Genomic DNA, 17,019 nt, shown 5'->3' with positions numbered 1-17,019 from the left:
CTTTGGAGTTCCTTCATAGAATTATAAAACTACAGAATCATAGAATGGGTTGGGATGGAGGTGTCCAAAGGCAGGGACCTTCCATGAGACCAGCTTGTTGAAAGCCTCATCCAATCTGGCCTTGAACATTTCCAGAGATGGGGCAATCACAACTTCTTTAGGCAACCTGTTCTCATGTCTCATCACCCTCATTTGAAAAAATGCCTTCCTTATATCCAATATAACCCTACACTCCCCAATATAACCCTACACTGTTGCCCCTTCTTCTGTCACTACAGGCATTGGTAAAAATTGTCTGTCTTTCTTATAAGTCCCATTTTTTGAAAGGCCGCAATGAGTTCTCGCTGGAGCCTTCTTTCATCCCAGCTGAACGACCCCAGCTCTCTCAGCTGTCCTTGTAGGAGAGATGTTCCTTCACTCTGATTATTTTTGTGGCCCTCCTCTGGACCCATTTCAACACCTCCAGGTATTTCTTGTGCAGGAGGCCCCAGAAGACACTTCTGGCATTAAATTACTCCTCTCACTCTTCTACTAGGAAAATAACCATGGGTTAATTCACACTGCTGACAGTACCACAAAAGGCCAATGAATTACTTAGAAATGCAGCCCAAGATATTGGAATATGGTATTTTTTAATCTCCATTATAATTCTTTCTTTGCTCATAGTCCCTCTGACTCTTTCATTAGTGATTTGTAGGACATATTTCTTGTTTGGTACAGAATTCATGCAGCTACAGTCCGTGGATAGTTAAAACTTGTTTTAGACATCACTTACAGGCTTGGAAACATTTCCTAAGTGAACTGTCTCTTCATTCCTGAGGCTCTCTTTCTTGGAATATTTGTCTGCTAGGTCAAGATGTGTAGAGATCTGGTCTTGATGTAAGTATCTACTCTTGGCTTGATAGATACAATTGCACTGACAGCTCTGATTTGGCTGGAAGGAATGCTGTGGGATTAGGGCAGTTTAACAGCAATTTACCATCAGCCATAAGTGTCTAGCAGGATGAGCAGAATGAAAGGACTTGAGGAAGCTCATAAAATGGAAAATAAAATCAAAAGAGCTTAATTTGGCATTTAATGAACTTGCTCTCCAATAAGTTCCTTCTCAGTCAAATTTGCTGACAGTGGTGAAATATTGCTCCAGTGGCTGAAGGCAGAACGAGTCCCTGAATCTTTACAGAAAATACAAATGTACCTGAATAGAACTTGATGCAGGTAACTCAGTCTCAGTGAAGTTTCGGTGCAGTGAGGTGTGCATTTTGGTCCCTGGATTTACTTGCCATCACTTTACCCTTTCTCAGGAACTTTATTTTTCTATCCCAAGGTGCCATGAGACAGCAGTTTGGTGTGCAAAAATTGTGCAAAGCAGAACACTTTCCAGGAGCAGTAAAAGATCTGTCTCTGGATTTTTAGGACTTGGATGACACCTTGTTTCTAAATACTTCTCATGTTTTGTTCTCCATGTTAAATATCAGTCAGTTCTTCAGAGTGCAATTATAATGAGTCAAAAGGATAAGCACTTTCTAAGAGGAGAGGGGCTGTACACAAGGTCATTAGCTGCAGTTGTTTTCATCATTTGTGTAACCTAACAAATGAAAGGTGATATGAGAATGGTTTTTTTTCCCCTTGACACTTCTATCTTGCTACACTTCAGTAGTAATGCAAGTTTTTCTTTAGGAAGTGTGAATTACAGGAGAACTCTGACTCTGTTTTAGAACGCAAGTTGTTCAACACAGGGCATAAACCAGCAATTGTTTCAGCTGAAATAGCTCCTGTTGGGGTAAAAGGAAGATAGCAAACATTTTCAACAAGAGGAACATAAAGTTTGTTTACTGTAAAGATGACTGTAAGTAGCACAGAAGATAGTGAAATTATTTTAATTTTCTGTAAGGTGTACTTAAAACATATTAAGTTTTAAATAGCAAGTTGATTTTCATCTGAAGTGATTGTCAGTTTTTACTTCCCGGCATTTAAAAGCTTTGTTTTCTTTCACTGAAAATGTTAAGTCATAGCATGTTGATGGACACTTGTTTATTCAAATATACAGCTGTTCTGTCTAACAAATTTGTAGTTTTAACTGGTGAGTCTATGAATATAAAAAAATACTGTGTGACTGTTTCTTGCTTTGGTGTATAGACCTAGTAAAAGTCAATGACCAAGCAGAAAAGTTAATTGGCTTCTGTTATGAGTTTTGCCACTAGCACAAAAGCATTCCACTTTGGCTAATTCACTGCCTTGTGACAAAGAATGATATAACCCACTGTTCAGATGTGTTATTTCAGGTCCTTTCTATTTACCAGACTAGAGTCAACTGTGACAGTAATAAATTGCTGATTTAAAAAAATAAATTTGCAAAATAGTATTGCTGTTAAAAGCCAACCTCTTAATTGTCTCTGCTTCAGATTTACAAACTGTGTCATGCCTTAGGTTTCACTGGTGATTTCATTATGTATCATCACTGGTATTTCATTATGTATGTTGTTCTCATTTGCATATTTGTCATATTAGGTCAAAGACTTTCATTGTTTGTTTAGATGAATCAAAGCAAGCCTCAAAATCCTAATTTGCAGGAAGGATGCTTTTCATCAAACTTGCGGCTTTTCATAGGGGCGTTGCTCATAAAATTGGAATTCTGCAGCTAACACAGGCCTTAAAATATTGCAAAATAAAGCTGAAAGGCATTGTCAAATACAATAGGACTTTAAATGACTATGACTGAAAATAATGTGAAGATTTAATTATTCATGTCCACATGTGCTTGTTATCCCCTAGGTGGCATTGGCAGGGTTGTCAACGGTGCTTTTATGGTATTGAAAGGTCATCGGTCAATTGTAAACCAAGTGCGGTTTAATCCTCACACCTACATGATCTGTTCTTCTGGCGTTGAAAAGATTATAAAGGTAAGATTAGTTATCAGAAAATGTGTTCTTTCAATCTTTCAGGAAGAAGTGCTTTGTTTTGCTCAGCATCATTCTGGTCCACACCCATTCTGTCTCCTCTTATTGTTTTATAAAATGTTTTGTCTCGTCTGCTTGGTTGAGTTTGGTTATGGTTCTAATGTGATCTCCTACAACTTGTGATACTCTGGTCTAAAATATAATAAAAGTATCTGCAAAGAGTATTGTTGAACCTTAGCCTAGACTGACCTGGCTGAATAATGCCTCAGAAGGCTTTCTTTAATTTTTGTACATATTTGTGCATTGAATCAATTCAACATACCTTTTCTGTGATTTCCAGAGGAAGAACTCCCAATACCTTGACATTATCTTTCTGAATCCTTTAACAATGTACTGTACTTTTAGCAAGTTTTTTACCTTTTTCTCTGGAACTGAAAGAGATAAGAAACTTTGTTAGGTTCTGAAATTTTCCTTCCTTAAGGAAATACAGTCAATATTGTGGAAGCAAGGCAAAACCAATTTTGTTATTTGGTTGGGAAGGCAAAGGATTATGCTACACTAATGTGATTTGCATTCTGGTGCCATAGATACTTTGCTATAATTGAGGTCTATCAACAGTGTGAAAAAAGCCATAACTACTTAATTTTGAAGTAAGATAAAAAGGACTGCTGTTGATCCTAACTATTTGGTGAATAATTTTATGGAAGTCTTACCTGCCTGTGGCTATAAATAATGTTGTTCAAATATGGTAAATTATTTTGTCAGGTACACATTGATAGGATGAATTTGTCCTGAAAATGAGTGTTTTAGTGATGTACAACTTATGGACCAGAGCTGTCCCTAATTGCTGGGACCATGGCTCAATGCTCCACTGCATTGCTTGCATTACAGCTACTGTCAGCATTTGGGTTCTGACTGTAGTTCAGCTTTCCTTCTCTCCTGTCTTCCCCTGGTATTTCAGTTCTTTTCTTTTCATCTGTGCTGCCTGCCTGACAGGTTTGATCACAAATATATTAAATACAGGCTTTGTACAAAAGTGCATTGAACAGTCTTAGCAGCTCAGTGATTTTTCAATTTCCAAGCAGTCAAACTGCCAATGTTTAACAACAGTTTTGCCAAAGGCTTTTTTTCTTTTTTTTTTTTTTCCTTTGGGAACTTGATTCATGCAGCCTGAATTTTCCCTTTTGGATTCTAGATCTGCTGACCCTTCACCCTATGAATCCTTCCTGCATGAGTGTGCTTAGACTGTTGGATTAGCATTGGTATAAACAACCCCTGTGTTGCTTTTGTGTACTTCTGCTAGGGTTTTGGCAGAGCAATTTTTTTTGCCTAGTGATTAAAAGGTTAGTTTGATTAAGGCTGCAGTCACAGGTTGTGTAACTCTTTCAAAGACACCTCTGCTTGAGCGCTTCCTTAGAAGAGAATTCCTGTTGTGTCACTGTGTGTGCAGTGGAACTTGTGCAGCTGCTTTGAAGGAACTGAATTCCCCAGATACTTCAAGCTAGAAACAAATTAAGGGAAAATGTGTTTAATGTATTAAGTTTATTGGCCAGGCAGAACTTCTTACCCTTTTGTTGTATGTCCTTTTGTCTCAGTTGTAATGTGCCTTGTTTGGGGCTCGGGTTGTTTCAGTGCTCACGTCTTGTCTGAGCTGCCTGACTTCACTCTCTAAAGGTGCTGTTTCAGTGCACAGCAGTTTGCAGGTGACTCTACAAAGGTGGTTTCTTCTTCATTCCACCTGTGGGCAGGTTGGAGACTAGTAACTGCCACTAACAGAAGGGCAAAACAGGAAAAACAGCACCAGCAGTTCTGAGAGGCCATTGATTGCATTAAAAACAGCTGGGAACACAAGTCTTTCCTTTGCATAGCTGTCTTTCCCCTGTATAAATGCTTGATGCACTTACTCAGAGAAATTGAGATGACAGGAGAAGAACCTGTAAATAAAAATCATAGTTAAATTTTTTGTTTTCTTATTTTATTCCTTTTTGTTTATTTGTTTTAATCACTTTCTTAAAAAGTGTCATTTTTATTATCTCTCAAGTGTCTTCTAAAACCCTTTCTGGAATTAAGTCACAGAAGATAACGTCACTGTGGTTGGTTGCAATTGTAGAGACATGGTGATGTGTTAAAAATGTGGATGCAAGTAGTTGTTTGTCTGAGCTCTTAATTTTTAGAGTAGCTGGCCTAAATTTAGTACTTCAAGAAGGGAGGAACTGATAGCACCACCATCAAGCCATTCAATAATTCCATGAGCTTCTGCCAACACATTTGCTATTTTTATGCTGATTGCAAATAAGATACAAATTCATCTCAAGCCTAGCCCCACAGAAAAGAGTAGTATGCACAAGAATTATTTTGTTTTTTGTGGTTATGGTTTTTTTGCTTTAGTTTTATTTTGTTGTGAAGCATCCTCAAGAATACAATTCAGTAATTCATTGGTTTAGGGTTTGATTTCTGCTAGGACCAAAAATAAGACCCAACAATCAGATGATATTCAGAGCCTCAACTCCAGACAGTGTGTGGTGGACACATCAACCCAAATGAATTGTTCTTTGCCCTTTATTTACTGAACTTCAGTAAAATTGTATGAAAAAGTGCAGCTGCAAACTAAAATAATCATTTGCATCAAGGATTAACCACAAGGGCTAAAGCAATATTAAACAGAAAAATACCACTTTCCCCTCAGTCAAGTGTGCAAGACATTGGGATATGCTGGCAGGAAAAGAGATTGCATTGCAGAAGAAATAAATGTGGCATTCCCTCTGATGTGTTGGGCTTCAAGGAGGGCCATAGAGAGCTATGCAGTTAGGAGACAGTTCCAGGAAAGACAAAAATAGATGAAATACATATGAATTTGTAGAAAAAAAATCTGATTTGTATTGAAAATAGAATACTGTGTAACAGAGCACAACTGTTGTGGGTCCCATTTGTTTAAAAATCATAAGTGTGTTGGAGATAACAAAGTCTATTTGCACACGTTGCTATGGTGACAGATTAATGTCATTGTGACTATCTGCCTCTGCCTAATCAGATAATCTAAGTGGTTTTAATTATTCTCACGCTACAGGCATAACTACTTTTTTGTTTTAAGAATTGGGGATTTGCCACCCTGGAATACAAGGAATTCAAAGATGCTGTCAGTAGATATCTACTGAAGTAGAGAACCAGTTTTTATTCCCGTTTTCTGTTATTATTCCTATTTTTATATCTGTACTCAGGTCATCAGTGAGTAATATTCATCTCCTTAATTTTCTGACAGAGAAAGAACTTCTTGATATATTGTTGCCTCAGTAGGTTGATTTGTCAACTTATTTTCTCCAGTTTGATCACATTATTCCTCAACATAATATCAGTCAGAGGATGAGAAACAGGCAAGGGCATTCCATTTACAAAGAAGCCCATTTCAGATGCCACAGAGAGCACTGGATCAGTTGATACCAGTTTAAAGATTTCCCCATTTTGTCAAGGATAGATTCTTAGTCTGATTTCTTTCTTTGACTCTGGCAGGCCTTCGCAGTCCCTCATAACAAAATATTTAAAATGCAGGGATATCATTCTCCAGAGACAGCTGATCTCATACAAACAAGGTATTCATCCTGAATTCCCTTGACTTCTCTTTATTACTTACTTCTCTGTGAAGTAATCTCTCTGGGAAGGTTAAAACCTCACTGTGGACTCTTTGTAGCTATTTTTTCAATATTTTATACTGCTCTTTTTTTTTTCTGATGCTTGCAGTGAGAGCAGAAAGATGTGGTAGTGCTACCAAGGATGTAGAACATCTCTGTGCACACTTTACATACCTTTTTAGATTAATTTCATTACAAACAGGCCTTTCTCAGAGGGACATTGGAGCAGACTATCTCTCCTCCACTTATATTGGCTCATACCAGCTCTAAGCATTTTATAATTCTCTTCCTTAAAAAATAAAAAAGGCTTTATAAAACCTAGCAGGCAGTCTAATGCTGCTAAGATTATTTGAGGAAGGGGCATGCCAGGCTGCCTGTCTAAGCACACAGTATGAAGCATTTACAAGAAGCTAAATGCTTCTAAAAAAGATCTGATCTGCTTGCTGAAATGCTCAGTACTGGGACAAAGGGGGAAAAGATCTAAGGTTGTGAGAGAAGCTACTGAACACATGCTACATAAATCATCAAGAAGGCAGCAACCCAGAATAGTCTTTTCAACAAGTAGAGTTCTATTTTTCTAAAGGAGTGTTTTAAAAAAAATGTGATGTATCCACAAATCAACAATCTCTCTCACGGATTCACTGAGAGAAGGCTCTTACCTATGTTGTCTTTAGGAAGTGGAGCCTGAGAAATTGAAGATGAAGAGTGATTCTTTCTTTTCTCTTGAATAGTTCCAAAAGATTAAGTTTGGTTGCTGAAATTCTGTACATAGTAGGCTTAGATTGAGTTTTGTTATCTTCATCCAAACATGCTGCTTGTCCTTTGGGCTATGTGTCTGCTAAGTGCAGTGCTGGAACCAAGCAGCAGAGAACTGTCTTCATTCTGGTTTCAAGTGCCATATTAAAGAACTGCACTGGATGACAATTTGATGAAGTATTTAAAATAACAAAAAAGTAATTAAGTGCCAATAGAAAATACACCTTGATGTTGAGATCTTCCTAGAAACAGCCTGATGTAACACAATATAATGTTCCTTTCCCTTTGCTCTGAAAGGCAGCTTGATGATTGCCTGCAGAAGAAAGTATATCTGCAGCACTTTAATTTTTGAATAGTGTTTCTTTTATCTATCTAGCCAGATCATATGTGGAAGCTCTGTTAACCATAAATTACAGAAAATGCAAAGTAAAAGCTTTCCTATTTGGAAGACTTCCAGAAAAAAGTTTACTTGTTCATCTTAAATCCAGCTGTTCTGGACAAGTAGATGCAAGGTAATTTATTTAATTTTGCTTCCATTATTAAAGGTGTAAGGTTTTTTGTACACTATTGAAAATTTCAGTGAATACAGAGTAATTGGCATTCTTGTGGACTTTTCTTATGCTGCTTGTCATAGTAGCAGGCTATGTTGCATATGTTAATTAGGCATCTGTAATGTGAGTGCTGATTATGTAATTTATATGTGCAAACACTTTTTGTTAGCAGTTTTATCTGTTTGGAACAAAATTAATTTCTGTTGAGAAAATTGTTAGATTTTTTTTTTTTCCAAAGACTATCCCAAAATTCCAACCTGGTATAAAGAGCTGGCATAGATTTTTTTTCCCCTGAGCTTGTTAGCATAATAAAACCAAAGCATGGCTGAGATCAGATCTTTTTTGAGCAGAACATTAAGGCATTGTTGTAGATAAGGTACATATTGGCTCTGCTCACAGTAAGGCATTGTTCATTCCATAAACCACTGATCCAAAGTGATAGTGGTTGTCCACAGAATGTCATAATCATATTGCCCTCAAATCTGTGAGTAAATCTGAGAAGGGTGAGGACATCCAACTATTACGTTTGCTACGGATTACTAATTTCTTAGGGATATTGTTGGATCTTCTTTTGGAGTTTTTTTTTCCTTTTCCTCTCCATACCAGGAAAATTGACCGAAGGATAGATAGACAGCATAGTCAAGACTGTTGCTGTTGGTGAAATCAGTACACTTCAAAAGTAGCTTTCAGTAAAACTCTTCAACTTCATCTATTAAAACTACTGCTGTGTCTTCAGAGGACATTGGAAGATTTCTTTTCTTTATAACTGTTTCCTAAAGGGAGTAGTGAAGCTCTACTTTTCACCTCCATGCATTCAGCTCCCTGCCTGCTGATCAGGTGGGATTGACTACGTAGCTGGATGAAATGCTACTCTACACCACTAGCACCAGCAACTCTAGTTTCCTGGGAAACAAGTGCCTTCATTAGTGCTGCTAAGACTGTATTGTAGGCAACAAACTATTCTTACTGTTAGTGAGTAAGCATTCCTTATTACATAAAAATAGAGCCCTGCAATTTGGAGAAATTATCACACAATGAATTACCAAAATGATGGATAATTTGCAGTGTGAGAGCTTTTACATTCTGTATGGGTGAAGTAAATGCAGAAAAAACACATTTGTGAAGGGGGAAAAAAAAATCCCACAGCTCTGTAATACTTGTAAGTATGGTACTGAGGGGTGAAAATTAATAAAAATAATCTGCAACCTGCAGCTATTCTGGGTATTTGACCTACTGTTCCATTTCAAATGCTTATAATAGTTTATTAATTCAAAGATATATATTTGGGTTTTTTTTTTTATTTTCTGTTACAGATCTGGAGTCCCTACAAGCAGCCTGACTGCACAGGGGACCTGGATGGTAGAATTGAGGATGATTCGCGTTGCCTCTACACTCATGAAGAGTACATCAGTCTTGTGTTGAACAGTGGCAGTGGTTTGTCCCACGATTATGCCAACCAATCGGTCCAGGAAGATCCACGGATGATGGCCTTTTTTGACTCTCTGGTGCGCCGGGAGATCGAGGGCTGGAGTTCTGATTCAGACAGCGACCTCAGTGAGAGCACAATCCTGCAGCTCCATGCAGGAGTTAGCGAACGCTCCGCTTACAGCGAGTCAGAGTCCTCCACCTCTTTGCATCACTCTCCCCCACACGTGGCTGAAGAGTCTGATGAAACTGCCTATAACTTAAGGGCCTTAAGATCAACTGCATCTCCCTCAGCCAGAGAAGACGTGGCTTCCCGTCAGCAGAGGCTCTCTGCACTGAGAAAGTATCAGGACAAACGTCTCCTGGCCCTTTCCAATGAGTCTGACTCTGATGACAATACCTGCGAGGCAGAGCTAGATACAGACCTTTTCCCACGGCCGCCGTCTCCAAGTCCCGAGGAGAATGAATCCAGCAGTTCCAGCAGCAGCAGCAGCACAGAAGATGAAGAGGAGCTGAATGAAAGACGCACATCGATGAGGCAACGCAATGCACTGAGGCGCCGACAGAAGGTGCAAAAGGAGGAAAGGACTAGCACTAACACAGAGAATGTAACCCCTTACATAGGTGAGGACATATATGATTACCCCCAGATCAAAGTAGATGATCTTTCTTCCTCTCCAGCTTCTTCACCAGAAAGGAGTTTGGCCAACAAAGAAGTTCTTAAAGAACGGACGTCTCCTTGTTCAGACAGTGAATCAGTGGAGAGAAAGATTTACAAAGCTTACAAATGGCTCCATTATTCTTACATATCATATTCAGCTAGTAAAGATGGTGAATCCTCCAGAGGAGATGGAGAAAATGATGAAGGGAAACCAGGAACCAGTGGAAGGCACAGCGTAACACACTCGCTAACTAAGGAAGATGCTAGGAACTTAAGTTCAGTAGTTCCTCAGGGTTCCTCAGCTCTTTCTGCTGAAAACCACAACAGAGAAAATTTAAAAGAGTATGGTGGGATAGAAAATTCTAGTAATGGTCAAGCTCATGAACGTGACAATCAGCGGCAGATGGAAGGTCAAGAAAACACATCGGAAGACACGAGTAGTGGAGGTGTAGAGCATTCTTTTGAGACTAAAAAACTCAATGGAAAAGCTAACTGCAAAGGGCTGAATAGCTGTACTGAAGAACCTTGCATTCAGACTACAGGACTTGCGGAACAGAAAAATAATCAGAACTGTCAACCAGCACCAAGCCATCACTCACTGGTTCCTCCATTCCCCGCTGTTGCCATCTGTAGCATGTCAGGTCACTGCTCCAGAAACCAGACTGATGGCAGTGAGGAGAGGAGCTTTGAACCCTCCTGCGTTAACCACAATAATGGCCACTTGCATCTTCACCCTTCATGCTTCAACCATGGACAGAGTTTTGGGGAGCAGGAGTCTGTGACACAAGGACTACAGGGCCACTCAAATGCTGATAATGGCAACCTTGTACAGGTGGGTGTGACCTTGCACAGAGACTGCTGCCTGTCTGAAATGGACTCCAACAGCTACAATGTGAGCACAAGAGAGGATTCTGCTGGCCTGCATCCTGCAGGCAGTGAGAGCACTCAGTCTCTTGGAGGACTGAAAAGACACAGAGCGGAGTTGGAAGATACAGATTCAGAGAGTTCATCCTTAGAAAAGAAGTTAAAAACATGATAAATGCAAATGTCGTAGTGTGCACTCTCTCAGAAAGAAAAGGAAAAAGAAAGTATTAAAGGCACATAGAGCTTGGGTCTGAAACATTGCGTTTGATTCTCCATTCCATTCTTCAGTGGGTCTGTTTTAGATTGCCAGTGGTTCATGCTGTATAAAAATCCAACTTGCTCCTTAATGAGACTGAGTCTAGTGTACCCATACAAGGTTCTGTTCAAAGTAAATCCTTATTAAGATGGTTGACTGAATAATTCTTGTGTGAACATGTGTCATTTGTTCAGCCAGCCAATGAGGATAACTCCTTTAAAGTTTAATTGTTCTTCTGAAGAGGAAGTTTTCCATACTGACACTACATATTGCAGGCTGAAGAATGTGGAATTAGATCACACAATTAGGGTGTATTTCTTATTGAGGAAAACAGGGAAGAAGTGTTTCTGGGCCCTTTATTCTGCTTCAGGAAGTAAAGAAATGCAACCATTAGGGAGGATATTTTCAGAACTGGATGGTATCTTCAGAGATGATACTTCATAAAGCACTTCTGATACAGTTCAGTGACATTATTTTTATGCCAACAGAAAAGCTATAGGAAATGAGCCTTTTTCCAAACTCAACTTTAGACTGTTCCCATGGTGACATTCAATTCTGTGGGCTTTTTTTTTTTTTTTTTTAAAGAGCTGAATAACACTGTGTCATCACTATATAGAAGTATGAGTGTTGGCAAGAGGCAGGTATTATGCTGTAGACTTCATTCTGACCAAGGGCTTTTAAAAATCAAGAATTGAAACATGCCTTTCTGTGATCATATCACATAGACACTCTTTATTTTGATTATTATTTTTATTATTATTATTATTATTATTATTATTATTATTATTATTATTATTATTATTATTATGGGTGTTGGGATTTATCTTGGTTGTGCCCACCCTTCCCCCGTGTTCTTACTTTTGGGAAGCAGTAGGCCAAACAGAAAATAGCTGAAGTATGGATAATGTAACTGATTCATGTTACAACATCTGGTAAAGTCTGAAAAATGCTTTTTTAGCAGTTTTAGCAGCCCAAAACAGATTGGGATTGCAGAGCAGGGTTGGTTTTCCACCACTGGAAATTGGAGATGGGTGAATATATTCAGCAGAGTTCTGCATGTAAGAGAGAGCTTCAGGGAACTGTCCCCACATGTGAGGAGCCTGGGTCTTCAAGTCTGGCAATCAGAACTTGCACAAGAGCACAGCTCTTGCTGCCAAATACTGGAGTACTCTGTGGTGGACAGTTGTTTCTTGCCAGGGCACTGTTGAGTGGAGTATCTGGTGAGTCATCTCAGTTCTGGCTTGATGGAATTGCTCTTGCTTCCCTAGCAACAAGGTAAGAGGAGTCACTTTGTGAAGGGAAAACAAACCATCTATAAAGGACACAAAACCTATATCTGTGTACAACAGAGGAAGAGGCTTCTTTGGACCCCACTAATTTTCAAAGAATTTCGAGCCCCAGTACTGAGGAAGGGTTAGTTTATTTTAAGGAATTGGAAACTTTTGCTTTCAATACAACTCTAGTAGTACATTGCTGTAGAGCAGTGACCTCAGAGTAATTATTTCATATCCACAACTGTCTGATACCTTAGGAAAGCAGGAAAAAGCCCTGTTAAAACAGGATGAAAGTGAAAGAGCACTTCAGAAGGGATGCTGTGAGAGGTAGGTGTGGGAGGAAGAGTGAGAACATGACCTGAAACACTGTCTTACAACTACTGTAAGTAGTCTGCCATAGGCTGTCTGCCCACACTGGCTCTGCCATTCTAGGGGAGAAAGGTGAAGGGGTGTTTGCAAACACAGGCAAAAGTGGCAATAAGAGCAAGCTCTGATACATTGTTACCTTACTGATAAAAATGTTCTGTACTTACTATATTGTACATTCCTATAAAAAACACTATAGGAGTGATTTCATTAGTTGTATAAACATCTGATTTTAAATTGTGGGTTTTAGCCAAGATCTTGAGGTTGCCAAGTCAAAACTTCATTATGTTTCAAAAGTTCTCATCCTTCACTTCCAATGAATGAGCATCTCTACTCTTCTTTGACATGGTCATCTTTCCCTGGTGTTTTCCCAAATGCTTGGTGGTCTCACATTCTGTTTCTTTTGTTTGTTTTAAAAAGCAGAATAAAAGCTCCTGGACATGATGTTACAGAATCGGGATGGTTGGAAGAGACCACTGGAGGTCATCTAATCCAACATCCCTGCTCCTGTAAAGGCTCTGGGCTTAAAGGATTGCTGTTGTTTCCCCAAAGACAATGCTGTCTGCATTCTTGTTATTTCTAGTTTCTGTCAGGCAGGAGGAGGAAGGCAAGCTGCAACCTTAGTGTTTTGTTCACAGAAAATTTCAGTGCACACAAGAACTGCAGCTTCTGGAGCAGTGCGCTCACCTCCTCACATAAATAAACGTTATCAGCATTAGGCATCTTCATTATGTGGTAAAGAGCCCCAAAAAAGCAAGCCAGGAGGCAGCAGCATGTTCCTTTCAGGTACCAACACTGAGAAGAGTTGCTCTGTGCAGGTTGCTTCACTGTCACTGACCCTGTGTATTTGCTCTTCCCCTCTACACTGGGTTGCTCATCCTGCTGTGTGCCCACAGTTTCCATCTGAGTTTTGCTGTGTGCTTGGAATTGTCACTCCCTACTTCTGGAGAAAGAGTAAACTGTTCAGTGGAAAATCTTACTAATTTATCAGAAGAGATTTTACCTTTACTAATAATCTGCCATGTACTTAAAACCGAAAAGGTTGTGTAAATATTGAACTAGCTTCTTAGTCACTATTTGCTTACCATGCAGTTTGTTATGGCAGGAAATTTGCTAGGCCACCTTGTACAGTTCATGTCCAGAGACTCTTATCAGTGGGAAAGAAAAACCCTCCCTTACATCTCCCCAGGAGTATGTTAGACAGAGAAATACTGATTTTTTAAAATTAAGTTCTTTCTTATATTTCTACAAGGTCACAGAGTGTAATTGCTTATTTCAGCAATTTCTCTCTGTTTAAAGAGAGAGTCAAAGCTGACTCTTCCTCTGAAGAGCAAGCATGAGGCTTGTCTGGCCAGGGGAGTTATCTGCTTGTAGAGATGCAGGAGGATATGAGATCTATCAACCAAAGTTCATCTGAGGTTTTTCCAGCTCTCCAGAGAACATTTTGCCAAAGCTGGTGAGTCTTCTCCAGGGTGAGTGGCTCAATGGAGATGACACTGCTGTTTAGAAGAAGCTCTCACAGACTTAAGCATGAGCACAAAGAAGGCAAGCTGCCTCAAGAAGGCAAGAGTACAGGTTTTTACCAGTTGCTTGCAGAAAATTCTGAAATCCAGCCTGTTTTGGCTGGAGTAATAAATGGGAAGGACAACTTACTTCAGAATGTTTCCTCCAAAATTTGCAGTGGATTTTTTTCCTGCTAAGTTTCATAATAGAATAAATAATGGAAACCTGATCCTAATCTCTGCTTATAACCTGTCACTTGCTAGCTGGGAAATTACTATTCCTCAAACATACATAGAAGATAAATGTGGTTAGGTCCATTTCTGAGGTGTTGTACTTGCCTGCATTGTCACATCCTCATGAACACATAGAGGTTCTCTTGCTCACTGTGACCATCACAAGCTGATGTGGCCTGATATTACTGAAGTCTTGGGTTGCTTTTGTTTGCAGTTAATTTATTTTGCTGTTTGTGGAAGAGAGCAACACCAGATTGTTGTTATTACCTCATTGAGTTAAAATGCTCTGTCTTAGTGAGTTTTCATCTCCTTTTTACAGTCACTGGTACTAGCAGAGATACCTTGTACACCCGATGCTTTCTCTCATTTTCAGCCATTCATTGCCTGTGTGTCTTTGTCAGACCTGGGAAACTCAAGGCTGTGCTGCAGGATCTTGAGAGTACCAGAGAAATGCAAATGGCTGCAACAGCTGAGTTACTATGAGCACATGCACATGTTTTTTCAGGAATTCTTCAATAAACTAATCCCAGCACATACATAATTTATAAAACACATCAGCATACTCCTTCACTTGTGTCAGAATGCACTAATTGCCCAGCTAATGTTCTACTCTTATGAATAAGAATTCTGTTTCAGACATCTGAGAAAATGGCAATTCTCTAGGGGGAAAAGAAGATTGAAAAAACCCACTATCACAACTCCCTTCTCAATAAAAAAACCCAAACCAATATCCCACTGGTAATGGGAGGCTCCAAGTTTGCCAAAGTTTTTTTTTCAGTGGTTGTGCAGATGAAAAGCAGAGAAATCCTAGACATCAGTGTGTTCTGTGATCAGAGGAAATAATTTGAATTTGAATTTGATGCTTCTACTTCACCTGGTTGAAGACAAGGACTTGAATTTGGGCCTCCTTTCACTTGAGCATCCAAAGCCATCAGCCTACTGCATTATTCAGGATTGGGTTTGTTCATCTTTTGTCTGAAATGCAAAGGGAAGAGGAAATAGAAATAGTACCTTTCACAGATACCTGGAGCAGAGCCTTGAGCCCAGCCCTGCTGGTTTATGGTTTGGTGAGAAAATGCTGGAGGACCTTTTCTCCCTTCTCCATCTTGTGTGATGTCTGTTCCAGAGAGCAGATGGAGATGCTGACACAGCTCTGTATGCTTACCATGGTCTTGAATGTGGGAGAATGGTCCTTTCCAAATTGGGTGGTGTGGGTATGATTTTTTTTTTTTACATTATTATGTTGTTGTAGACACATAATACCTACCTCCTGAGTTGACTGGCCAAGTCAGTGAGCTATTTGTTCTGGGATATGGCTGAGCAAGCTCAGTTTCTCTGTTTCAGGGATATTTTCCCATTAAGTTTTAGTCTTGCATGGTCTCAGCAGCAGCTCTGGCATTACTTTGCAGATGTAGGTTGGCACTGTTGCAGCTTTCAGAGCTGATCAGACTTGTGCCTTTGCTGAAGCTGCCATTTGCACTCTGGTTGCTTGGAGCTGTGTGGTGAAAATGACAAAAAATGCTCCTATAAGCGTGCAAAAAATGCCTGTATTTGAACTTTTGAAGGGGGAGCAGGTCCATTGCAGATGGGCAATGCCTCTGGCTGTCTATCCCTTTTGCAATTGGATGCTACAGGAGTTGCAGGTTTCCAGGTGTAATGTAGTCCCAGGACTGTATTTTACTTAACAAACCACAGCTTCTTATTAGCAGGATTAACAACAGCTCCTAGGTACCTCCAGGGCTCACCTTTTGGCCATCCCTAAATAGTCAAGCCACATGATCTTCGGGAAGGTCTTATGTGTCAGTGTCCTGCTTCCAGAACAAAAATTGCTTCAAGGAAAGCCTAATGCATTTTTTCAAAGAGCTTTGGCTTTAGTTCAGCATTTGAGGTTAAGTACTCATGAGATACATTTTTAACTCTTTAAATAAAATGTGGCTGTGTGGCAGAAAAGGAAACAGCACGAGCTTCAGAACCGAATTCTGTCGGGAAATAGGAAAGGAAGTGAAATATATTTAAAAACAAAACAAGCCCCTCATACCCAGTTAGATTTTGAATAGAAGTTTATTGCCTGCTTCAAAGAGCGACTTCTAAAATCCTCAGCAAAAAGTTAACAGAATTGACTTCTCACTCTTGAGCTTGACAGCTCAAACCCACTGATCTGAAGAAGCCAAAAAGCCACAGCCAGGCCTCACCTCGCTCTCTCTTGACAGGCCTGCCACACATTGTTTCCCAGTCGGGATCACTCTTCCATGGGCAGCCAGCGTGGCTACCCCAGGCTCTGACCAGCTGATTCTGTCTTGTTTTTTCTGCAGCTGTCTGGTTTAGAGTCATATTGCCTGCAATGCTGAAGAAAACCCAAAGTGCCTTCCTCTAAGGGCCTTAGTTGATGCCTGCCTTTGAATCTTGGAGGGAAGGTCTGGGGCTACATTTCAGGGTGATCTTTATGCAACTATTAAAATGAGGAAAATAAATGCATCCTTGCATTTATAAGGAGGAACGGAGGAGTACAAGATATGAGCCTCCTCTGACTTACTCTTTACCTTCCAGAGATTTCTACCTCTCCTTCAGGAATCTTGTACATTTTTCTTGTTTCTAGGACCTGGAGAG

The 17,019-nt window shown here is 39.7% G+C and overlaps 1 protein-coding gene across 3 annotated transcripts in view; it reads left to right on the top strand.

Annotated features, from left to right (window-relative positions):
- The window catches only part of DCAF5 (DDB1 and CUL4 associated factor 5), a 67,897-nt gene extending 56,697 nt beyond the window's left edge, over positions 1-11,200 (top strand). For all 3 annotated transcript variants that reach the window (XM_021547091.2, XM_021547092.2, XM_021547094.3), the window contains exons 8-9: positions 2,773-2,900; positions 9,144-11,200. In XM_021547091.2, the coding sequence (XP_021402766.1) occupies positions 2,773-2,900; positions 9,144-10,952 (1,937 nt within the window). In that variant the 3' untranslated portion in view covers positions 10,953-11,200. The remainder of the gene's footprint in view (positions 1-2,772; positions 2,901-9,143) is intronic.
- The last annotated feature ends 5,819 nt before the right edge of the window (positions 11,201-17,019 follow it).

This window comes from Lonchura striata, chromosome 6, assembly GCF_046129695.1.
Source record: "Lonchura striata isolate bLonStr1 chromosome 6, bLonStr1.mat, whole genome shotgun sequence".
In the NCBI taxonomy this organism is placed as follows: domain Eukaryota; kingdom Metazoa; phylum Chordata; class Aves; order Passeriformes; family Estrildidae; genus Lonchura; species Lonchura striata.
This window is presented reverse-complemented; position numbering and strand designations above follow the sequence as displayed.